At 34.5% G+C, this 26,969-nt stretch overlaps 1 protein-coding gene across 1 annotated transcript in view; it reads right to left on the reverse strand.

Annotated features, from left to right (window-relative positions):
• Window positions 1-26,969, reverse strand: part of ECT2 (epithelial cell transforming 2) — a 58,393-nt gene that overhangs the window by 20,005 nt on the left and 11,419 nt on the right. The window contains 10 exon segments of the mRNA XM_044914806.1: window positions 4,573-4,654; window positions 6,441-6,537; window positions 7,190-7,300; window positions 9,328-9,396; window positions 13,270-13,389; window positions 20,141-20,277; window positions 24,718-24,940; window positions 26,275-26,337; window positions 26,585-26,700; window positions 26,841-26,969. The exon segment at window positions 26,841-26,969 is cut by the window's right edge and continues 29 nt beyond it. Of these exon segments, the coding sequence (XP_044770741.1) occupies window positions 4,573-4,654; window positions 6,441-6,537; window positions 7,190-7,300; window positions 9,328-9,396; window positions 13,270-13,389; window positions 20,141-20,277; window positions 24,718-24,940; window positions 26,275-26,337; window positions 26,585-26,700; window positions 26,841-26,969 (1,147 nt within the window).

The following is a 26,969-nucleotide window of genomic DNA, read 5'->3' on the forward strand; positions in this document are numbered from 1 at the left end:
ACAAAATTTATAGTATACAACTAAAGCAGTACCTATAAATTTTTAGCTATAAATGCACATAAAATAAAAAACAATTTCAAATCAATAACCTAAACATGTGAGTTACTGATTTAAGATTATTGATTTAAGACACCAGGGGGAGAAAAAGTAAATCTAAAGCAAGCAGAAAGAAAGAAATCATAGAATAGAAATTACTGAAAGAGAGAATACAAAAAATAACAGAAAATTCAACAAAATTATTTGGCTCTTTGGAAAGATTGACAATATTGACACTCCTTTAGCTAGGCTGGCCAAGAAAAAAAAAGAAGACACAAATTACTAAAATCAGGAATAAAAGATGGGACATCACTACCAACCTTACAGAAATAAAAGGGATTATGAGAACACTATGGACAACTACATGCCAACAAATTAGATAGCTTAGATGTAATGGACAAATCCCTACAAAGACACAAACTATAGAAACTGACTCAAGAAGAAATAAAAAGTCTTAACAGATCCCTAACAATAAATTCAATTAGTAATTTTTAAAACCCAAATGACTTCACTGATGAATTCTACCAAACACCTAAAGAATTAGTACCAATTCTTCCCAAGTTCTTCCAAAAAACAGGAGAAGGAAACACTTTCCAAAGTAGTCTATAAAACCAATATTAGCCTGATACCAAAGCCAGAAGGCATCACTAGAAAATTGTAGACCAATATCCCTTATGAATATAGACACCAAAACCCTCAACAAAATACTAGCAAACCAAATCCAGCAACACATAAGAAAGATTATGCACCATAACCAAGCAAGATCTTATCCCAGGAAATACAAGCTTGAGTAAACAAGCAAAAATCAATAAATGTAATACACCACACCAATAGAATAAGGGACAAATACTACATGATCACTTAAATAGAGAAAAAGCATTTGACAAAATCCAAAGCCCTTTCATGATAAAAACACTCAACAAACTAGAAATAAATAAGGACTTCCTCAATCTAATAAAGGGAATCTATAAAAGTCCCAAAGCTACCATCATACTCAATAGTGAAAAACTGAATGCTTTCCCCCTAAAATCAGTAACAGGACAAGAACAGGATGTTCACTCTCACCACTTCTGTTTAACATTGTGGTGGAGCTTCTGGCCCCAGCAATTAGCACATGAAAAAATGCTCAACATCATTTGTCATTAAAGGAAACAAGTCAAAACTATAATGAGATATCAATAGATATACACATCTATTAAAATTTCACAAATTAAAATAACCATCCGAGAGTTAGTAAGGACAGAGAACCACTGAAATTCACCATATACTGTTGGTAGGAATGTGAAATAGTACAACTATTTTGCAAACAGTTTGGCAATTTTTTAAAAATTATACTTACACCTACTACATGACCTAGCCATTCCTACCACTAAGTATTTATCCAAGAGAATGGAGAGCATATATTCATACAAAGACTTGTTCACAAATGTTCAGACCAGCTTTATTTGTAAGAGTCAGAGACAGGGAAACAATCAAAATGTTCACCAACACATGAATGGATACATCAGTTGTGGTACATCCATACAATGGAAAACAACAATAAGCAATGCACTACTGATAAGAGCAACAGTGAGGACTAATCTCAAAATAATCATGCTGAGTGAAAGAAGACTGACAAAAGAATAATATACTGTCACTGTCTATTTAGATAAAATCCTAGAAAATGCAAATTATACTGACAAAAACAATAGCAGTTGTTACCCTGGCATGAGCAGGACTTGGGAGAGGCAGGAAAAGGGATTACCAAAAGGCATGAGTAAACTTCTGGAGGTGACAGAAATGTCCCTTACCTTGATGGTAGTTAATGATGGTTTCATGGGAGTGTATATATACCAAAATTAATCAAACTACATTTGAAACATAATATAGTTTAAAAAACAAAAATAAAAAACACATACATACTAAAGCTACTAGAGCATAGATCTATAACAAATTAATCTGTATAACTAAGCATGTGTGGGTGCCTGGGTGGCGCAGTCGGTTAAGCGTCTGCCTTCAGCTCAGGTCATGATCCCAGGGTCCTGGGATCGAGTCTGCATCGGGCTCCCTGATTAGCAGTGAGTCTGCTTTTCCCTCTGCCCTTCCCCCCCCCACTTGTGCATGCTCTCTCTCTCTCGCTCTCAAAAATAAATAAATAAAAATTAAAAACAATAAATAATCTAAGCATGTGTAACTAAGTTGTAAGAATCTAATTTTAGGGAGATTTCGTTTGCTTAAATGGCAAGGACTAGTTAATTGGCACTATCTCTTTTATTTCCTTTACCTGAAGCACTATCTCTTTTATTTCCTTTACCTGAAAAATTATAGTTGTTTCAATCAACCATAATAAGCATTTAAAACCTAAGCTAAATATTCAAAAATCTCAAGAACTCAGATGTGGCCAAACTCTATTAGGTTTATAAATCAGCATCACAATTCAACATTAAAATAGCAGCTCCTATAACTCAACATTTACTGAAAACCTATTATGAGCACAGCATTTAGGATAAGGATATATTAGAAAGATTCTTAAATTCTCAGAAAGCTTAAATAATGTTGAAAAAGAAAGAAATCTTTAATCATCTGTCTTATCAGTATGGCTCAGTATCCCTAAAGCAGCCAACTGATATATTCTAAGGGGAGATAACAGGTCAAATGACTATTCCCTACTTAGGTTACTCTATAATCTTTGTTTATAAAACATATTATATATAAACAACAAACACTATAGGCTACCATCAAAATAATACTGGTAAAGTACTCTACACACCAAACAAGTAAATTGGGCAAGTAATAACCTTTCAGCTTTCTCTTTTGTGAAGATTAAGTTAACGCTGACTGTCTACTTCAGTTTGCTGAAAGGATCAAGGTAAATTATGTGCAGAGTATGTTAAACCATGAAGTGTTGAAAAAAACTATTATCCTGGCCCTAAAATAACAAAGCAAAAGCATGAAGCCTGGCTGATCGACATATAAAATATACATAAGCAAAAACAGAAGCTGTTATTCGCTAATTTGAACATTATTCTACTGCTGGACCCTCTCTCTAGAGCTAAGTATTTTAAGAAACTCTGTTTCATATAGAAGCACCTCAGGAAATCTCAGAAATCATTTAACTAGATCTATTAAACATGTTGATGACATAAAGTCCAAAGAGTTAAAGTGCCCTCACCCTCCATGAGGCAAAACAATAGCAACAGTTTTCATTTCTGATTATAATAATCAAGAAAGATCATTTCTGGGGTGCCTGGCTGGCTCAGTCGGTTAAGCATCTGCCTTTGGCTCAGGTCATGATCCTGGGATGGAGCCCCACATCCGGCTCCCTGCTCGGTGGGGAGCCTGCTTCTTCCTCTCCCTTTGTTGTTCCCCCTGCTTGTGCTCTCACTCGCTCTATCTCAAATAAATAAATAAAATCTTTAAAAAAAAAATTAAAATGTAAAAAATAAAAATAAATAAATAAAAGATCATTTAAGTTTATTTACTTATTTATTTTTAAATAATCTCTATACCCAACGTGGGGCTTGAACTCATGACCCCTAAAAAGATGTGGTATACACACACACACACACACAATGGAATATTACTCAGCCATCAAAAAAATGAAATCTTGCCATTTGCAATGACGTGGATGGAATTAGAGGGTATTATGCTAAGTGAAATAAGTCAATCAGAGAAAGACAATTATCATATGATTTCACTCATATGTGGAATTTAAGAAACAAAATAGAGCACAGGGGAGGGAAGGGAGAGAAAAACTAAAATGAGATGAAAATAGAGAGGGAGGCAAACCATAAGAGACTCTTAATCATAGGAAACAAACTAAGGGTTGCTGGAGGGGAGGGAGGTGGGGGGTAACTGGGCATTAAGGAGGGCATGTGATGTAATGAGCACTGGGTGTTATACTATATAAGACTGATGAATCACTGAACTCTACCTCTGAAACTAATACACTATATGTTAATTAATTGAATTTAAATTTAAAAAAGATGATTTCTGATTAGAGCTACATCTCCAAGTTAGACCTACAGTAATTAGCCTAAGTTTAACAATCAATCACCCAAGTCAATTCCACAGAGTTTATACTTTAATACATTTCCAACCAACCCTATCAATTTATACTCCATTAAATTCAAGGTAGGAAACAAAAAGTCAAAAGTAAAAGTGAAAGAAGTATTATAAATCTTTTCTTTTTATTTCACCACAGTCAACTTTCTGAGTTACATTTGCGTAGTTTAAATGAAGACAAGAACATGCTATGCCTGGAGGTATATGAAGAACATGTCCAGAAGTACATTTATAACATCACCAAATTTCTCAATCAATGTTACTTTCTATGCATAATAGTTTAATACCTTAAGAAATAAATGTTTTTGACTAATCAATGTATTCTTACAATACTTCTCTCATTTTAATGTGTAACTACATTATTAGAAAAATAATTTAGATAACACTTTATAAAAATTTGCTATCGATATTTTTTCTTCATTTATGATTCTAATTGTTCTACACTTCAATTTTAATCTAGAAAACAATAAGAAATTGAAATAATGCACTTACGTCATTACTTCCTTTAGTGATCCAATAGCTTTTTCTAGAGTGCTTTTGTCAGGATTTTCTTCAGCTGTATGCTTCTTAAGATCTGTTATGATAAAATGGTTTTTTTCCATGATTAGAAAAACAGTAGTAAAAAAAAAAATAGTAGTTTTTTTATCTGACTTCAAAATACTGTCCATCTTGGAGCACCTGGGTGGCTCAGTTGGTTAAGTGTCTGACTTCGGTTCTGGTCATGATCTCAGGGTCCTGGGATAGCGCCCCACGTCGGGGAGCTCAGCAGCAACCTGTCTGCTTATCCCTCTCCCTCTGCCTCTCGCCCTGCTCATGCTCTCTCTCTCTCAAATAAATAAATAAAATCTTTAAAAAAAAATAAAATGTTGTCCATTTTGATATAGGCTGATTAATTTTTTAAAGATATTATCTAAGCTTTACTTCAAAAAAAGTTTTTCCATGTTCTCTTAGGAGCTCTCTTCTTACACATTTGTTAAGGTTTCCACAATTTTATTGACTAAATTCTCAGAATATGTACAGATTTTCTTACACTGCTATCTCAATTCCCTTTTAGTAAAGCTTGGGGACACTTAGGTTCCTCAGGCTCTCTCCATAGTGCTGAATGAAAACACACAATCCTCAATTAGCGAGAAGTCATTATATGTTGTATTTCATGTTGGGGCCCATGGCTCAATAACAGAGAGCATTCGGTAACCTTGAAAGCAGGTTTTGTTTAACTTAGAGGTTCATGACACGCTGACACTTTGACTCCTATAGAGGTTAAGCTCCCTATGCCATGTTCCATCTGATGGTTCCCTAGTACCATGCCCACCCGATCTCATAAGAGAAAGGCTTAGAAACTATTTGATGGATTTCTAAATATACTTAATAAAAATAATGAAGTAAATAATCCAAAAAAAAGCTTTATAAAGTTAAATCACACTGCTTTGTTCATGCAGTCTCCTTATAATCTAAAAAAAAACAGGATAGCTTTTAAAGATGGGGGAAATCATCTTATAAACTAGCTACTCTAACCTACATTAGATGACCTTAAAAACAACAAAAATGATCAATTTTTTAAATTACTACAACTCATACATTACCCAAAATATTTTAAAGAGAAAAATAGATTAAACAGTCACAAAATTAGCCTCTTTATCTGCTGCTATCCATAATAATGTGCTTAAGGTTTGGGGAACAAAATGCTTTATTACAGACTTATTCCTGTCTGTAATTTAGTTTTCATACTTAATTTTAAAAAATATAAAAACTGACCCTGTCCTAAAAATATTCACTACTTCAGGCAGCTAAATGTAAAAGCATATACATATGCTTTTCTTCTGCTAGAGGCAAAATTTATTCATAAAAATTAACTGTAAAAAAATAAAATTAACTCTCTTTAAGCTCCAGAATAAATGGATTCAGGCTTCAAGAGTGTTCTGCACAATCTAAGAAAGAAAGTAAGCATTAGATCAAGTATACAGATTTTATAAAGATTCAGAGAAGGACTAAATAACTTGAGACATGAATCATCTCTCATCTTGTGATTTTTGTGGGTGAATTTTGTTTACACGGATATAAATTGATTTTGACTTAATGACACACCATGAAATAAATGTAAGGCTTTTGGTAGAGAAACAAAAACTAAAATAACAGTCAATGTAATTGATACGATAACAAATAAAGCATTTTAGGAGACTTAATTATTGCAGTACCTGTGATTTTAAGATTATCCATAAAGGTATTTTCTATGTAAGACATAAACTTTAATGCTGAAATCTAAGAAAACTATGAAAATGAAAAGAATTTCAAAATTTTTAGAGCAAAACAATTCCATAAAAAAACATCCAAAGTAGTCTGAAAACAGATCAGACAAGTACCATTTAAAAGTAACGCAACACTGGGTAACCTCTGTACCGGTCGAATGAGAAGTTCAACAAGGCTTTGCCGTCCACATTCTGGTTTAGCTTGGTTTATCTGAAAAGAATTAATTTAACAATAAAAAAGGTTTTCTGCAAAGATTAAATGCCTTACATTTATTAGAGTACACCTTATCACTAGTGCCCTGAAAAGAACTAATAGAAGAGATGGGGTGGCAGTTGTTCTCTGGAAGATTACTGTGGTTGAATAATCTTCCAGGACCTGAAATGACCTCCTGGCCACTCAAGGATTAGCATCTTAAACACAAAGTGAGTGTCTCTGCACACTCCTATAAATTCCATCTTAAGTTTCTCTTGAGTCTACACCATTCACAAGAAAAAACAGTTTTTGAGGTATTAAGTATGCTGATACCATTGAATAAACAAAATAAAGCACTGGTAAAGAAAAAAAAAAAATCCTTAAAGGCAAAACCAAATCACACTGACAAATGTTTGAGAACTAAAACATGTATAACTTTAAAAAATATGAGTACCTACAGACAACATTTTCACTCACTCAGCTCCCTCATGGCCTCTGCTATCTAAATCTTCTGAAGCCAAATATCACTGCCACTCTCAGGTCTGGCTAAAGTTAATAGGTTAAACATTAAGGTATTCTTACATGGATAGATTTTTACTAAAAGCATAATTTAAATGAACTCCTTCAGAAATTATCCTCAGATTTTTTATTTGAAAGCAACGCATGTTACCTTCAGAAAAGCATGAAATCTTGGTTTCTGTTTTTCACATTTAATAATTGTTTCCTTGCTCATTTCAAAGAAGTTTACAAAGGGAGGGTAGGTTTTTACCAAATCTTTTGACTAGGAAGAAGAAGAAAAAACACATTAATTTGTTATACATGTTACCCTTAGATAATGAAATTTAAAGCCAAATAATAAATAGTCAAAATCTGACATACTGGATGCAAAAGAGAAATTTAAAATAAGTTTCTTCTCAAGTTAAATATAGAAATTTTATGAATTTCTCATTAATGAGTTAATTGCTAACCAAAATGCATCAACTGGTACATATAGCCTAAAACTTGAAAAGCAAAGACTCAGAATCGAAAGTATACTAATGCTTATTGTATTGACATAAACATGACAAAGTTTAAAAACTTCTGTAAGTTCAGAATATAGTAATTAGTACCCAAGAACATGCTATTATTTATTGACGAATCCAAACCACCATTTAAAAGATCAATTATATTACCCAAAAACGCAACAACAAAAAAAGGGAAAATGTCTTGGCTAACTGAGGAGACTAACAGGTATCAAAAAGATATGTGACACAATAGCCAAAATATGGAAAGAGCCCAGATGTCCATTGAGGGATGAATGTATAAAGAAGATGTGGTACACACAAATACATACAATGAAATATTACTCAGCTATCAAAAAGAATGAAATCTTGCCATTTGCAACGACATGGATGGAACCACAATATGGTATTATGCTAAGTGGAAGAGTCAATCAGGGAAAGAAACCAAATGATTTCACTCACATGTGGAATTTAAGAAACAAAACAGATCAACATAGGGGAAGGGAAGAAAAAATAAAATGAGATGAAAACAGAGAGGGAGGCAAACCATAAGAGACTCTTAACTCTAGGAAACAAACTGAGGGTTGCTGGAGGGGAGAGGGTGGGAGGATAGGGTAACTGGGTAATGGGCATTAAGAAGGACGCCTGAAGGCACCTGGGTGGCTCAGTTGGTTAAGCGACTGCCTTCGGCTCAGCTCATGATCCTGGAGTCCCGGGATCGAGTCCCACATCGGGCTCCCTGCTCGGCAGGGAGTCTGCTTCTCCCTCTGCCCTTCCCCCCTCTCATGCGCTCTCTCTCTCTCTAATAAATAAATAAATCAATCTTTAAAAAAAAAAAAAAAAGGAAAAAGGAAAAAAAAAAGCAATGGATGTTGTACGAAAATGAAGAAACAAAAAATTTTACCCCTGAAACTAAAAAAAAAAAAAAAAAAAGATGTGACCAAAAAAAAGAAGAGAAAAAGGTATGTGACAATAATGTGCATATTTGGAATTCTCAACCAACCAGAAAAAAAACATGTAAGACTACATGGTAAGGATGGAAGTTAGGAGAAGGTTTCAGAAAAGTGTATGTGCCAGAACTTAAGGAATTGAAACCTATAAATTATATTCAAAGAGACTGATAGACACTTATAAACCCTATTCACAGCACCTCTTTCAAAATGAATTTACTTTATTTGATAAAATTAAGTTATGTGGTTCCTACCCTAGTAAAAAAAAAAAAAAAAAAAAAAGTTCATTAGAAGCTTTTATGCAGAGGAAACACAATGACAGCAAAAAAATGGTATCAACTATAAAGAAAAAAACCTCAATTACAGAAAATTTTTTTAAAGAATCAATCTGTGGGGGCGCCTGAGTGGCTCAGTCAGTTAAGCGGCTGCCTTCAGCTCAGGTCATGATCCTGGAGTCCTGGGATCGAGCCCCGCGTCTGGCTCCCTGCTCAGTGGAGAGCCTGCTTCTCCCTCTCCCTCTGCCTACTTGTGCTCTCTATCTCTCTGTCAAATAAATAAATAAAAATCTTAAAAAAAAAAAAAATCAATCTGTGACAGGCAAATAACTTGATATATATAAAATGATCACAGCACAGTATGACAATTAGTGTTCCTAACAATGACCTTGGGGTTTCAAGAAAGTGTTAACTTATATATAGCAAATATATTTCAGAAGAACACTTCCAATAATTTTACAAACACAACTATGTCAAAGTTTTGAAAGTTCTCACATTTAAACAAGTAACTGTCATTCCCTGCGAGTACTTAATGAGATGATGCTTTAGCCTGAAATCCTAAAAAAGAAATAAAATACTTACATATTTAAGAAAGATGTCACCAATGCTTTTGCTCTCATCCCAATTAACAATAAGGTCTTCAAGATCATCCTAAAAGAGCACAAATTGAAACATTTAAGCTTGAACTTGACAGTCCCTTAAACGTCTTTCAATATTTTTGAAATATTTGAAAGAAGCACCTTACAAAGTATTTTCATTTGATGTGCAAAACAATTAATATAACACATTCTTTCTCCTTAACAAGGAATTAACTTTTTGACTAGAAGGAAAATATCCTTTGAAAAATAATTAAGAAAATATAAAGAGTATCAATCAAGTCAGTAAGACTAAGCCTAACTTTCCAAATTGATATGACAGCTCAACATCTTTTCCTATTAACTATAAAGCTGATTGTCATTATTAATTACAGAAAACTACTTTCGATCTTGCTGCTAAAGCATCTTATTTAACATCAGCTATTTGAAACTGTAATCTCTAACAGGTCAGCAAATTTTACTTAAAGGGCCAGATGGTAAATATTTTAAACCTTGCAGACCATATGGTTTCTGTTACAAGTACAAATACAAGTCCTTGTACTGTGGAAGCAGCCAGACAATTCATAAGCAACTGAATGTGGCTGTGTTTCAATAAACCTTTCTTTACCAAAACAAGCAAAACTACGAAAGTCCAAAACTGACTGGATTTGGTCCATCAACTATAGTTTGCATATTCCTGATCTATAAAACTTTACTATCATCATCCTAAAATACGAAATATTTATAAAAAATTAAGACATGTAAAAGCATTATAAGATAATAAAACACAAATCAGATGATAAAATGAGATGCCAAGAAATGATACATTCCCTAACTGAAATTCTAAAAGTGACTTTAAAGTAGAAATTACTCAATAAGCTCTTATAACCAAAAGTTCTCCAAGTGTCAGCGACAGGCCCCCCAGGACATCTTTTTAGTGGGATTCATGAGATTAAAGCTATTTTCATTACAATACTAAAGCTCTATTTGATTTTTCCACTCTAACTCTCTCAAATCATACAGTAGAGTTTCCCACAGGCTACATGATGTGTGAGATACTGCAACAGACTGAATTCAGAAGCAGATATGAGAAAGTCTTCTCTTAAACCAGACAGAAAAAATGTAAAACAGTGTCACTCTTCTCACTATTTCTGCTTTGGAAATTAGTTATTCTCCATAAAGATTATGTTATTTATGCTACCCACATAATGAGTTATTATTGTTTTAAATGTATTAATATAATTTTTAAAATAGATTGGATATCCACATGCAAAAAGATGAACCCTCACTTTACCCAAAAATTAATTCAAAATGGATTACAGACCTAACTATAGAGCTAAAACAATACAACTTTTAGAAGAAAACATAATCTTTAAAACCTTAAGTTAGGCAAAATTTCTTAGACATGAAAGCAAAATCACAGTACATAAAAGAAAAAATGGGTAAACTGGTCTTCATCAAAATTAAAAACTTCGGTATTTCAAAAGACACCATTAAAAAAATGAAAAGACAACCAACAATAGCCTGAGAGAAAATATGTACAAAACACATAGCTAACAAAGGACTTGTATCTAGCATTTATAGAGAATACTTGCAACTCAGTAAGATGACAAACAAGCCAGTCAAAAAATGAGTGACAGAACTAAACACACATTTTACCAAATATAAAAATGACTAATAAGCATGTGAAAAGATGCTCAACATCATTTATCATTAAGGAAATGTGTATCAAGGCCACAATGAGGGGCACCTGGCTGGCTCAGTCAATGGAGCGTGCAACTCTTGATCTCGGGGTTTTAAGTTCGAGCTCCACGTTGGGTGTACAGATTACTTAAAAATAAAATCTTGGGGCGCCTGGGTGGCTCAGATGGTTAAGCGTCTGCCTTCGGCTCAGGTCATGATCCCAGGGTCCTGGGATCGAGCCCCACATCTGGCTCCTGGCTAAGCGGGGAGCCTGCTTCTCCCTCTGCCTCTGCCTCTCCCCCTCCTCATGCTCTCTCTCTATCTCTGTGTCTCAAATGAATAAAATCTTTAAAAAAAAATCTTAAAAAAGCCAAAAAACAAAAAACTGCTATGTATAAAAAAATAAGAAAATACAAAAATTTTTTTAATTTGGGTGATGAGATTATGGGTATTTTCTTTTCTTTCTTTTTTTTAAGATTTATTTATTTACTTATTCGTCAGAGAGAGCACAAGCAGGAGAAGCAGCAGAGGCAGAGGGAGAAGCAGGCTTCCCGCTGAGCAAGAAGCCCGATACAGGACTCAATCCCAGGACCCTGGGATCATGACCTGAGCCGAAGGCAAACACTTAACTGACTGATCCACCTAGGCGTCCCAAATTATGGATATTTTCTATTCTTCTTTACTCCTGATTTTACAAATGTTTGACAACATGTATTGGTTTCGTGATAAAAGAACACAGCTTTGAAAACTTTTTTTTTTTTTTTAAAGATTTTATTTATTTATTTTAGAGAGAGAGGGAGATTGTGCAAGCAGTGAGGGGAAGGGAGGAGCAGAAGGAGAACCAGAGAATCTCAAGCAGACTCTGCTCTGAGCATGGAGCCTAATGTGGAACTCGATCTCATGACCCCGAGATCATGACCTGAGCCAAAACTGAGTCGGATGCTTCACCGACTGAGCCACCCCAGAGCCCCACATGCTCTGAAATTTTTAAATGTGTGACAAACCTGAAATCAGCTAAAAAAACTAGTAGTAGAAATATTGTTAATACTACTTTCTAGAAAAAGCTTAAAGAATTATGTTACACATGAGAAAACTAAAGAGTGACAATCACTTCCAAAGCTCCAGTGAATCAGAGAACATGATTTTCTCAATTGAGATTATGATCCTGTACACATAACAAGTATAACATTTTATATTAGAAGAGTACTTGCACACCCAGACCAGCTAAATGACTGACACATATTCAAACTGATTCACAAATTAGCGGTAGAACATCAAGCTGAAAACCTACTTGCCTTCCCACTCTACCTTTATGCCTCTCAGTGTTTCCTATGAAAGAAAAAATATACCAAGAACACTTTTCAAGTATTCAGAAACCTAACTGGAAACAAGGATAAACTAGGCTGAAACTTTGTTAGCTTTTTAAGAAAATAAAGATTCCTTCAGAGTTCCCTTTAGATCTAGAAATAACTGAAATATGATTGTGGATTTTGATAAAGTACAAAATAGGTTTGATAAATTGCATTTTTATTAACTTATAGATCATTTATATTTTTGTTTATAATGTGCAGTAAAATCAAAAGTAACTTAATGTACTTGTTTGAAAACATTCTATGATTCAGATTGATCTTTTTATTGGAATATGGACTAAACATTAATACAAGGTGTTCTGAGGAGAAAACTGATCAGTTTACTCAAGCATCTCATAGGAAAAATAAGAGGAAATAAAGCTTAACAACTTTTAAGAGTTCAGGTAAACCTGCCCCCAAATTACTTAACTATGAGACACTAATACCTGTAAATCACAAACCCTTCATGAAAGGAAAAATCATTAAAAAGATAGCATTGTCTTATATCGTTTTTGTATTTATCTGACCAGAAATAGAGAAATGAACAAAATGGTCTCTAAGTCTCTTTCAGCTTCAGTTTTTCAAACAATCCAAAGCAAAACAAAACATACAACCTGAGAGGAACAGTAAGAAAATAAGAAAATTAGCACTAGCAACCACATGTCTCTATAGAAAAGACATGAGAAGGCTTAATTCCTTATTTTCAGGATTAATAAAAAAAAAAATAAAATAAAAAACAGGCAAACAACAAATATTAATAAGGCACTGTAGCAAAGGGACATAAATGATTCAAAGGAATAAATAAGGGAATAAGTTTTAGGTACAAAACTCATTGAGCCAATCAACAGTACCTGAAAAAAGCATAATATAAACATAATCCAAAAAGAATTACTACCAACCTATCATATAAAATTTACCTTTATCTTTGTGTGCACATCAAAGATATCAGGGATACTACCAAAAATAGTCTTAATCTCTTCTGGTGCAAGGATAGGCCCACCACGTTGTCCTTCCTCTTCCAATGGTACTTGAAATAACTAAAAGGTTAAAAAAAAAAAAAAAGACTAGTTTAGATAGATTGTGGGAAAAGGAAAAAAAAAGTGAACATATAGACAGTGATAACAGAGGAGATGTTGAGGGGTGCCTGGGTAGCTCGGTCAGTTAAGGGTCTGCCTTCGGCTCAGGTCATGATCCCAGGGTCCTGGGATCAAGCCCCTTATCAGGCTCCCTACTCAGCTGGGAGTCTGCTTCTCCCTCTGCCTCTCCTCTCCCGCCACCCCCCACCCCACTTGTGCGTGCACGCTCTCTTGCTCTCTCTCGCAAATAAAATCTTAAAAAAAAAGAGAGGAGATGTTGATGGAAAAAAGTAATTAAAAAAATACTTCTCCCTAAATTTGAGACCTTTTTTCTTATAACATTTTCTATTTTATCCTATTTATTTATACATCTGTGTGTGCATACATACTCTTATAATAAAATGTTGTTAGAATCTAATAAAAGTTTATCACACAGTTCTACAAATCATTAAAATTGTTAGAATACAAGAGTAATTTCTACTTTCTATTCAGGTTACTAAGGAAGACAATAAGCAATCAGTTATTTCCAGACATACACTTAAGATAATATTAAATGTCTTGACATAGTAGTGTAGAAACTTGGTTTAATAGAAAGAGACTGGATTTCAAACTAGAAGACATGTTTATGTCTATATTGCTGCTTCTATCAATCTAAAAAAATAAAAGGAGAAAACCTAGAACTAATAAATGAGTTTAGCAAGGTCACAGGTCAGCATAGAGATGTGCATGTTCTCTCTCCCTCTCTCTCAACACACACAATCACATTCCTATATACCAATAATGTACAAATGGAAACCAAAATTCAAAAACCAGTTCACTTACAATAAAAAATTAAAATTAGTATAAATATAATAAAATATGTACATGATGCTGGAAATTATAGAAAGCTAATGAAAGAAGTCAAAGACCTAAATAAATGAAGACATGGATCAAAAGATTCAACACAGTAAGAAATGTCCATTCTTCCCCAAATTGATTTATGGATTTAACCCAATGTCAATCAAAATTCCAGAACTTTTTGTAGATAAAGAAAACCTAATTCTACAAATTTATATGTAAAGGCAAAGAACACCTTAGTATAAAGCTGCAGTATTCATGACTGTGATATTGGTGAATGGAAAAACATACAAGATTAATAGAATAGAAAAACGTCCACAAACCAACACACACAAAGATGACCAAGTAATTTTTGACAGATCCAATGGTGGAAGGCTAGTCATTCAACAAATGGTACTAAAACACCATTTGCCCTAGGCAAAAAAATAAACTAAAAATGGATCACAGACCTAAGCAAAAAACCTAAAACCATGAAACATTTAAAAGAAAACATAAGAGAAAATCTTGTAATTTAAGCTTAGGTTAGAGCTTTTAAATATGAAAGCAATAGCATGAACTATAAAGAAAAAAACTGATAATTTGACTTCATCAAAATTTAAAAGTTTTCGACCTAGAATAAAAAGACATGCTAAAAATGTCCACAATAGCCAAACTATGGAAAGAGCCTAGATGTCCATCAACAGATGAATGGATAAAGAAGATGTGGTATATATATATATATATATACAATGGAATGCTATGTAGCCATCAAAAAAATGAAATCTTGTCATTTGCAACAACATGGATGGAAATAGAGGGTATTATGCTAAGCGAAATAAGTCAATCAGAGAAAGATAAGTATCATATGATCTCACTGATATGAGGAATTTGAGAAACAAGACAGAGGATCATAGGGGAAGGGAGGGAAAAATGAAACAAGACGAAACCAGAGAGGGAGACAAACCATAAGAGGCTCTTAATCTCAGGAAACAAACTGAGGGTTGCTGGAGTGGAGGGGGGTGGGAGGGATGGGGTGGCTGGTAATGGACAATGGGGAGGGTATGTGCTATGGTGAGCACTGTGAATTGTGTAAGACTGATGAATCACAGACCTGTACCCCTGAAACAAATAATACATTATATGTTAATTAAGAAAAAAAGACATGCTAAAGACTAGGAAAAAAATATTTGCAAATCACATATCTGACAAATGACTAGTATTCAAAATATATAAAGAATTCTCAAAACTCAGGAAGGAAACAAGTCAATTAAAAATGGGCAAAATCGGGCGCCTGGGTGGCTCAGTTGTTTAGGCGACTGCCTTCGGCTCAGGTCATGATCCTGGAGTCCCGGGATCGAGTCCCGCATCAGGCTCCCTGCTCGGCGGGGAGTCTGCTTCTCCCTCTGACCCTCCCCCCTCTCATGTGCTCTCTCTCTCTCATTCTCTCTGTCTCAAATAAATAAATAAAATCTTAAAAAAAAAAAAAAAAAAAAGAAAAAAAAAAATGGGCAAAATCTTGAGCAGTTATTTCAACAACAAAAGAATAGATGTTCAACATCATTTATCATTACAGAAATGAAAATTAAGGCCATAAGATACCATTACATACTTATCTGTATGGCTAAAATAAAACGTACTGATAATACCGAAACTGGTTGGGATGTGAGCAACCAGAACTCTTACACATTGCTGGTGGAAATGCAAAATTGTATAACCCCTCTGGAAAAGGGTTTTACAGTTTCTTATAAAGTTAAATATTACTTACCATATGATTAAACAATTCCACTTCTGGGTGTTTACTCAAGAGCAATGAAAATTTATGTTCACATAAAACCTGTACACAAATGTTGATAATAGCTCTTTTTATAATCACCCAAACTGGAAATAACCCAAATGTCCTTTAAGGATCATCAGATAAAACTGTGGTACATCCATACAGTGGTATACTATTCAGCAATAAAAAGGATCAAACTATGCATACAGACAACAAGTTAGAAGAACCTCAAAGGCTAAAAAATGCTAGCCCCAACAGGTTATATTAACTATAATCCCATTCATAGGACATTCTCAAAAAAGACAAATTTTTTTTAAAAAAGACAAAATTATAGTGATGAAGAAGAAATCAGTGGTTACCAGGAGTTGCAATGAGGAAAGGGTGTGACTTATAAAGGAATAGGAAGTACCAGGAGTTTTTTGGGGTATGGAAATGATCTGTATTCTGATTGTAACAGAGGCTATACAAATTTTTGCATGTGTTAAAGTTCATAGAACTGTACAAAGAAAGTCAATTTCACTGTATGATAATTTAAAAAGTAAAACTTTAAAAAGCCAATTGACTATTCAAACTAAAAATAATAATGTATTGTTGGGGTCTTAATATATGTGGAAGTAAAATGAATGCCAATAGCGCAAAGGGGAGGAGATGAAGTAAAAAACAAAACAAAACAAAAAACAACAAAAAAGATAAAGATAAAAGGAAAATACATTATAAATAGTAAGGAACTACATGAAGATTATGAATTGCTACTATTTTTAAGAACTACAATTCTGTAAGTTTATTTATCCAAAATATTTATATGTACATATAGATATATATTATAAATAAATATATTTTTTCAGGTCTTCCATTTCTTCAATTATGATGAACCCTACCTGCTAAAAACAACTAAAAATACCGAAGTAAGAAAGAAGAAAAGAAACATGGTTACATTTATATAGTTTGTGCACCTACACATATATGATAAAACTGTAAGGGTAATTATAAGCACAAAATTCCAAATGATAATTAACTTCTGAAGGAAGGGAAAGGATTAGGATTCGGGGGGAAAAAACAAAAGAGAGGTTTCAAAGATATTTGTAGTCATTTATAAACATTCCCTTATCTAGTCAACATTTAATTAAAAATCCTTGACCAACATATTCAGACAACCAAAATACATCAAGGTTCATTAAAAACTCCCAATAGTCTTAAGACATGTTAAACTATCCAAAAGCAGTTCTCCTGTGTTTGGCTATATAAAATTAGATAGCCAAAAACTTCTGATTCTACCTTTCCAACATTTCTCAAATTTAACCTGTTTTCATTTTCACTGATTTTATCCTAAGAAGTTCAGGTCCTCAAAATCTCTAACGAAGACTGCTGAAATAACCTTCAAATTGGTCTCGCCTCCACAATTTCCCTTCTCCAATACTTCCTTCAAAGTGAACCAAGTTATCTTTCTAAAATCCAAGTCAGATATCATCTTCCCCTTCCCATCAAAAATTCTTCTCTAGATTACAGATGACCTAACATACTATACAAAGGCCTTCTCTGGTCTGGCATAGACAGCCTTACCTCAAATCTCCCTATATCCGGGCGCCTGGGTGGCTCAGTTGGTTAAGCGACTGCCTTCGGCTCAGGTCATGATCCTGGAGTCCCTGGATCGAGTCCCGCATCGGGCTCCCTGCTCGGCAGGGAGCCTGCTTCTCCCTCTCCCGCTCCCCCCTCTTGTGCTCTCTCTCTCTCTCACTCTCTCTCTCTCAAATAAATAAAATCTTTAAAAAAAAAATCTCCCTATATCCAAACCCCACCCCCTACTCTAAGTCCCCTTAACCACCCTAAACTCTAACGCCCCTAGACTAGTCATAATACCTTGAACGATATACATCTTCAATTGTCTGTACTGTTTGCACAATCTCAAATACACTTCCTACCCATATTCTTTGCATGTACTAATCAGACTCATACTTTAAAATTCACTTCAGGGGCGCCTGGGTGGCTCAGCTGGTTAAGCGACTGCCTTCAGCTCAGGTCATGATCCTAGAGTCCCGGGATCGAGTCCCGCATCGGGCTCCCTGCTCAGCAGGGAGTCTGCTTCTCCCTCTGACCCTCCTCCCTCTCATGCTCTCTGTCTCTCATTCTCTCTGTCTCAAATAAATAAATAAAATCTTTAAAAAATAAATAAATAAATAAATAAATAAATAATAAAATAAAATTCACTTCAGGGGTGCCTGGGTAGCTCAACTGGTTAAGCATCCAACTCTTGGTTTCAGCTCACCTCATGGTCTCAGGGTCGTGGGATGGAGCCCTATTGGGCTCAGCACAGGGTCTGATTGAGATCCTCTCCCTCTCCCTCTGCCCCTCCCTTTGCACGTGCACCATGCACACTCTCTCTTTCTAAAATATATAAATAAATCTTTAAAAATAAATAAAATTAACTTCAATTTATATATTCTTTATGATACTCTTTCCAATGTTCAATCCATTAAAACTTCCAGCCCAACACCTTCCCTAAGCTGGAAGAGTAAAACTCTCACCTCACAAATCTCCAAATACCTTATCTAAACCTCCCTCATGATGCTCATAACCTTCCATTTGGTATTATAATTAGGTATGCATGTTTTATCTCCTCTTCCAGTCTAAGCTCCTCTAAAACAGGAATCCTCTTTAACACTTGGCACAATAATTTATATTAACAGGCACTCACATATTACATGAAATAAAGAAGCTTCTGGATATTCATTTAATTTGGGGGCTAAATTAAGTTTTTCCAAATCCAATTTCAAAAAAAGGAAAGGAAAACATCAGTCCTAAAATAAAGCTGAAGGGAACATCATTATGAATTTAGACCACAATCTTTTAAATAAAATCTCAGGTGAGTTTATAGTAAGCATAATGGTATGAGACTATCTACAGTCTAATAATTCTAAGGGCTTTTTTTAAAAGGCATTTTAGTGAGATTAATTGATATGCAAATTAAAATTCTGAAACTCCAGTGCATTTACCATGGCCTGAAAGGATTTACATTTCTGGGTAATAAATGCTACCAAAGTACATGAACAGTATATGCCAAGGGGATTTTCTGCTACTCGACTACATTTTGGCTGACTATAAAAACTTCAACAAGAAACTCATCTAGAATGATTTCCCTTGAGGAAGAGCAAAGCTGAGTTAAAACAAGTAAAGTTTAATACAGCAGAGGGCCTCATAAACCCTTGACTACTGCTAAACAAATTAACCGTGAAGAATAACCTCTCCATGAATACCAGGAAAGAAGTCTTTCCATTTCTTATCCATGCATTTTATCAATGGCACAAGCAACTAAAGGCTATTATATTGAACACTAATGAGTTATATTAAGAATTCAAATAGAGGTCAGTTAAAAATTAACCCCAATCAGAAACTCCTTATTATTTTTCTATTCAAAGACAAGCTTGATGGTATCAACTTTTTTTTCCTGACAATCTCCTTCATTACCTAAAACAAATCTATTCCCTCTTTCTGCAGATGCCAAAATAGTGTCCTAAATACTGTCTTTCAGAACTTCAAATTTCAGTTTATTCTTAGTATCTTCTTCAATCTCATCCTATAAGGATCAATTAGAATTCTTTTTCTTCAGCAATAACTTCACAGTACATTTTAATGATAAGCAATGAGTTAACATTTATGACTAACCACTGCATACTTTAAGAAACTTGACACATGAGAGGATTACCAAAAAAATGACATCCATATTGTTATGCTTCATTGCTATGGCTTTTCACATATATACAGTACTAAATAAAGCAATGACTCCTAGAATGCACACTTTCAGAAAAAGTTACCTACCATATCCACATATAAATATAAATGCAGTATCGTGACAGAGAACCTGCAAAGTTCCGTATCAAATAAAACTTGGTCCCCTCTAAAATCATCTACTAAGGATCCTTCTCTTTTTTAGTCACTATAAAGAAGGTGCTATTTCTGTAAGAATAAAAGCTACTATTACAGTATGGCATTTCCCTAATAGCAGTTTTTTGTCATATATGTATGTTCAAATTCTATGCTTATATAATTTTCTTATAAGAAACAGTATCTCTTAGATTTTTTAGTTAGGAACACTGGAACAGGGATCATTTTGCAACAAACTTTTACCTGAATAATTGTGGCCAATATATTTACATAATTACTTTCAGTTTGATAAAGCTCTTTTGCAACTTGCCACCTGGCTGACTGCTTCGAAGGCACTGGAGTAGAATTTTTAGAAGACTTAGTACAAGACTTTGGTGTTTCTAAAAGGTAAAAAGGAAGAAAGATTTAATGAAAAACCAGACATTGTACAGATTTAACAACAAAAAAAGGGGAAGGATATCCACTCTGAGAAATATACCCATTTAGATTTTCATTAAAGTAAAATCTCCTCATAGGATAAGGCCAGAAAAAAATAATGGTCAAAAGTATCAATGGCTCCAAACTGACAGATATTATACTAAATAACTGGCCTGTACTCTTCAAAAATGTCAAGGTCACTAAAAACAAAGTTGAGAAACTATTCCAGATTAGAAGACACTAAAGAGAGATAACAACATATGATCCTGGATTGGACCTTAGACCAGAAAAAAAAAAACTTTTTTCTTTTCCTAAAAAGGGTATTAGCAGAACAACTGATTAAAATTAAGAGTCGGTAATACTATTAATGTCAATTTCCTAATTACAATACCTCTACTGTAGTGGTACAAGAAATGTCCCTCTATTTTGGGAAATACACATTTAAGTATTTAGAAGAAAAGGCACATCTTATCTGCAACTTAGTCTCCAACAGTGCAGAATACGTGTGCATATAGACAAAGAGACAGAATGAATGAATGCTAAAGCAAACATGGCAGAGTATTTCCATTTGGGAATTCTGAGAAGAGTACTGGAATCTCTGTACTATTTTGCAGCTTTTTGCAATCTGAAATTATTTCAAAATAAAAAGCTCAAATAATAAAATGAAAAACTATATAAAAATATTTAAGTTTAAGGATAAAAAAGTTATGATTACATAGTAACAGAAAACTTATCATATATATAGAGGAAGCCTTCCTCAACAAAACATACAACTGCAAATTCTGTTAGTTTTTAACATAATATAAAACATCCAGTCCAACACAAAGTGGGAGGACACATTAGTATACTTTATATGTATTTCAAAAAAATGAAATCATAAGCTTTCATAAAAGCTTAAGATACACTTTCTTACTATAGATAGGGTTAAAGTACTTTAACATAATGTACAGAATCTCCTAATGGCAAGTTTTTAAATAGGAAAACAAATGTACAATATATAATGACATGAAAAAACAATATATAGACCCAGCATATCAATTTTACTCAATAATAATTTTAAATATTAAAATAATGATGTATACAATGGAGTTTGAATGCTTTCTAAAGCTAACAGACCAAAGATTTTCCCACTTGTACATTATTTCAGACTACTCTCCAGACCCAAGAGCTTCTGCCATTACATATGTCAAGAGAAAAAATCTGACATATATTGACTCAATTTAACTATTGTGTTTACAAAGTGATCTACAAACTGAGGATTCTATATAGAGTACCTAATAGAATAGTTGTTATGTCTATTTTCTTCTCCTATCCCCTAAACTGCATATTCAAGTTTCAGTCCTTTATGATCAGCTCTTACCATTTTATGCCCAGTATGTCCATCACAATTATGGAACCAATAAATTCTCACCTATGGATCTAATCATAATCTTTCCACCCAAGCACCAAGTTCAATTTTTCCAAATACCCACTGGGCATGTGTACCTCAATTTAACCTGAATAGTCTCTAAAACTACACTATCTTCCTCCAAAATATGGACCCTATTTTCGCCAAGGTAACACTTCTTTTATTTTAATACTCTGCTGTCATCTCTTATTCCCTTCCTGTCACTCCATTCCATCAGTATCTCCACAGTGCTTCCTACTTTCCTTTCCAACCATTAGCAACCCTGGTTCAGGGCTTTATCATCTTGTGGCCCAAGCCACTGTAGATTACTTCATGGTCTGGCCATCTCTGAACTGTCTTCCTTTTAATCATTCTTCAGAATAATCCACTACAAATTACCTACTCAACCAATTACTCTACTGCGCAATAGTTTCTAAAGTTCCTTGTTGATGACAATATGCAGTTCAGTCATACCAGTCTGATTTCAAAGTCCTCGAATATTAGGCCCCAATTAACCTTTCGAATTTAATTATTACTCCCCCATTCTCATAAGCAAACTGACCTATTCACTATCCCTTAAAATGTGAATTTGTATGGTATTTATATTCTTGCTCCCCTCATTTCTCAACTCCACCTCAGTTTTCTGGGCCTTCTATAATTTGACACAAGAATATTTAGTAAGTACCTACTCTGTACTAGGCATTGAGAACAAAGCAAAGGATTAGATAAGGTTCTTGTTTTCTTAAAGCTTACATTCTGGTGAAACAAATAAAAAAATATAATTTCTAACAATGATAACTACTACTGAAGACACAACCAGGTAATGGTTTAGTGAGAAGTGCTGGAACAGGGACTTAACTTTGCAGAAAGCCCAGTAAGATTTCTTTAAGGCAAAGAGGTCAAGTATAAAGTTCCAGAGGTATGAATGTAGCGGAAATATCCAAAGAATAACTGAGATAGTGTGACTAAAGCTTAGAGTATTACAGGAGAGCATGATATCGTCATATGAGGTTGGACGTAGGTGAGAAAGGATCACATAGGAACTTGAAAGCTATGGTAATACAAACCCACTGAATGACTTCAAGCACAGGACTGGCATGATTTAATTTATATGTATTTTAGAGACTGAAGTGCTCATATAGAAAGGCAAAAATGGGGGCACCTGGCTGACTCAGTTGGAGGAGCATGTGACTCTTAATCTCAGGGTTGTGAGCTAAATCCCCACATTGGGTATAGAGATTTCTTAAATAAATAAACAAACTGGGACGCCTGGGTGGCTCTGTAGGTTAAATGTCTGCCTTCAGCTCAGATCATGATCCCAGGGTCCTGGGATCAAGCCCCACATCAGGCTCTCTGCTCAGCGGGGAGCCTGCTTCTCCTTCTCACTGTGCCTGCCGCTCTGCCAGTTGTGCTGTCTATCTCTCTGTGAAATAAATAAATAAAATCTTGGGGCGCCTGGGTGGCTCAGTCGTTAAGCATCTGCCTTCGGCTCAGGTCATGATCCCAGGGTCCTGGGATCGAGCCCCGCATCGGGCTCCCTGCTCTGCAGGAAGCCTGCTTCTCCCTCTTCTACTCCCCCTGCTTGTGTTCCCTCTCTCGCTGTGTCTCTCTCTGTCAAATAAATAAATAAAATCTTTAAAAAAATAATAAAAAATAAATAAATAAATAAAATCTTAAAAAAAATAAATAAAAATAAATAAACAAACTTAACAAAAAAGGCAAAAATGAATATAGAGAAACCATTTAGGAGACCAACATAATCATCTAAGAGAGATCCATTTTATAGAAAAGGCTGATAAAGGAGTAGAGTTGAGAGTGGTAGAGAGAATCAAAATCAAGAGTTCTAATTTGATTATGTTAGGTTTAAGAAATGTATTAGACATGGACAAGTAGGTATTAAGTATGTAGTTGGACAGGGAAGAAGACACACTGGGGAGTTAACAGCATATGAATGTTTCTAAAGCCATGGAATTAAATGAGACCACTGTGGGAGAATACAGTAGAGAAGAAATGACTCAGGAATAATATTCGACAGTTAGAGCTGGAGAAGTTAGGCAAAGGAGAATGAGAAATGAGGTACAAAAGCTAAGAGAAAAAAACTATCTCCAGGAAGAAATAGCTATTCATGTGTTAGATGCTGCTGACTGCATAAAAACTGTCAGTCACCGGGCAGCTGGGTGGCTCAGTTGGTTAAACGTCTGACTTCAGCTAAGGTCATGATCTCAGGGTCCTGAGAATGAGCCCCACATCAGGCTCCAGGCTCAGTGGGGATTCTGCTTGTCCCTCTGCCCCCTCCCCCAGCTCATGCTCACGCCTCTCTCGCTCTCAAATAAATAAATAAAATCTTTAAAAAAAAAACAAAAACAAAACTGTCAGTCTCCTCAGCAAGAGCAATTTCATGCAGTAGGGGCTTAAGTTCAATTGGAATGGTTGGAGAAGACAATGAAAAGCAAGGAAATGACACAACAGATCAAGGTAAGTCTTTGAAGAGTACTCATGTAAAAGGAAAGAGAGAAATGAAATAGTAAGTAGAGTGTCATGGGGTCAAGAGGTTTTGATTATTTCTTAACTCTAAAAAACACAACATATTTGTGTGCAGATTAAAAAACAAAAATAGAGGGAAAAATTGATGATCAAGAGAGAAGAGTTAATTATAGAGCCTCCCTGTATCATTGGAGAACAAACTGAGCTCACCCTCCACTGATTTCATCGTACCTATTTTCTCCATAATTCATGTGACACCTTCTGTGATCTTGTTTTGCTAATGTTAAGAATCTGCTCTTTGAACAGCTCTTCCATTTTCTAGAGCAATATACAAATAAAATATAGAAAGCACTTAGCATATAGTAAGCAATCATTAAATGGAAGCATTTTTATGTGTCTCTTCTCCTCAGCTAGAACAAAGGTGATAAAAGTCAGAACCTTTCATATTCGCTGTGGTAGTGATTTATCTAAATTCTAATAATTATTCCATTCCACTAACTTTTAATGATCAATTTTTTAAAATGTGAATTACCTCCATAGTTAATGCTAGACTCTGGTGTGTTGGAGATATCTAGGAGTGACCCTATAGAAAGGGAATGTTCAGCTGATGGGCGCTTACGGGGAGGAAAAGGTGACATGTCTGTCTCTCTTGAAAGCTGAGCAAGTGTCTCTTTTAAACGACGTCTTTTGCGATTGCTGTTTGGGGTATTTAGAGAAAGCAGTGACACTGATTTCTTGAGCTCAGGAGTATTAGCCTGCAATCAAAAGCACAAAAGCTCAATTTTACTTCCTTGGTTCTATACTGAGACAGGAACAGAAGAAAAATATATTTACAAGTCTGACAAAATCTGGATTTTGCACAATAATTTTGCAACTACACACTCTGCCAGGTAATTCAGAAGATTCATAAAACACAATAGTAAAGGGACCACTGTAATTGCCTAACCCCAAGCACCTCATTCTGTTTCTTCACAGCTCTATCACCATTACATATTCATTTGTAAGCTTGTTTACTGTCTAGTCCCGTTAGGCCATAAACTCTGGAGGGCAGGGACCATTCATAGTTTGTTCACTGTATCCTTAGCATTTAGCACAGTGCCCGGACATATTGCTCTACAATATTTGCCGAATAACACTTGGCTTTAAAAGCTCTCTCCTGAAATTTTAAGTAGTTTTTAAACTTTATGGTTAAGAACCTTATACAAAGAACAAAAGCGTCAGAAGACAATATAGTACCTATCTAGATTTTATAGTAATACAATAAATCTGCACCTCATCTTCAATATTCCATTCAAATTAAATCTCCAACTAAAGAAAATCCTCCCTTAAAGCCTGGTTCTATACCTTTATGCCATGTTTTGGTGAATGATACCACTCTTCACCAATCTAGCATGAAGGCTGCGTTTTCCTTGCCTACAAGCTACTACTAGAGTCATTTTTCTAATGACATCTCCCCCCCTTAATATTCTTCAATGACTCCCAATACTTACCAAATTCTTTAACATTTTAAAAACCACTTGATTCTACCTAAATCGTAAGCTTTATTTGTTGGCCTTCTTTCCCACACTCTTTTCTAAAGCCATACTAAACTACTTGCTATTTCAATGTACTTTCAAGCTTCACACCATCTCTCACCTGCTGTCTAACTTGAATGTCCTTACAAGGTTAGCCTCGTAAGTTGGCTCAACATTTATTTACTCTTTTCAGTCCTGCCTGAGTCTCTCAGAATGAGGCTAGTTAAAATAATTACTCAACTATAGCACATATTCTGCACTATAGTTGTTTGTATATCTAGCTTTCCCTTAAGGTTCTAAGTTTCTGAAGATAGGAATGTTACTGTTCATAATAATATCACTACGAAGTGGCACAGAATGACATACATTAGATTAAAATAATTCTGCATTGAATAGTTTTACTTAAATCTACACAAACTATTACTTAATAACTAACTGTTCAATTATTCTCAAACTCTTAAACATGACTTAAAGATGACTGGTATGCCAATTATCCCACGCTGTTTTTGAACAGAAGTGTTATCTTTATACAATCAAATGCACAGAACAAATGACTAATGGACAAAAAAGCATACCTTTTCATATAAATACATAGTTTCTCCAGCTCGGGCATCCATTTGAATGCTTCCCCAGAACCACTAGGTAAAAGGAAAGAAAAAATTAATTAAGAATTTATCTTATCAGAGAAGCAATTAGTAATATTTTTAAAAAACCAATCTTGGGGCTTCTAGCTGACTCAGTCGGTACAGCATACAACTCTTAATTCTGGGGTCATTAGTTCAAGCCCTGCATTGGGTGTGGAGCCTACTTAAAATAAAAAAATAAAATAAAATAAAAATAAAATTCTATCTAAAAAAAAGCCAATCTTATTCTAGAATTACTTGCCTCCTGCTTGACAACATAAAGTTTCTTCGAAGGTTCAAATGGAAGTTCTTTTACTACATTCTCTTCAACTACAAGGTGAGTGCATCTTTCATCTCCAATGGGTAAATAGTTACCTCCTAAAGAGAAATGCATGTAAGCATAAATAAGCCGAACTATTTATCTCCAAACCTGAATTTTTAAAGAGGCATATTTGCCAGGAGATGATAAAGCAAGAGTGGGAGAAAAAATATAACTTTTAAATTATAGTAAATTCTACCTTGCATTTTAGTCATTTCTTCCATATTGGTTTTTTCTTCATCCGAAAATCCCAAGAAACTTAAAATGCAATCTTGAAATGGAGGAACTTTAAATTCATTTCTGAAGTCATCAACTGATGCACAGAAAT

Source organism: Neomonachus schauinslandi, chromosome 1 (genome assembly GCF_002201575.2).
Source record: "Neomonachus schauinslandi chromosome 1, ASM220157v2, whole genome shotgun sequence".
NCBI lineage: Eukaryota > Metazoa > Chordata > Mammalia > Carnivora > Phocidae > Neomonachus > Neomonachus schauinslandi.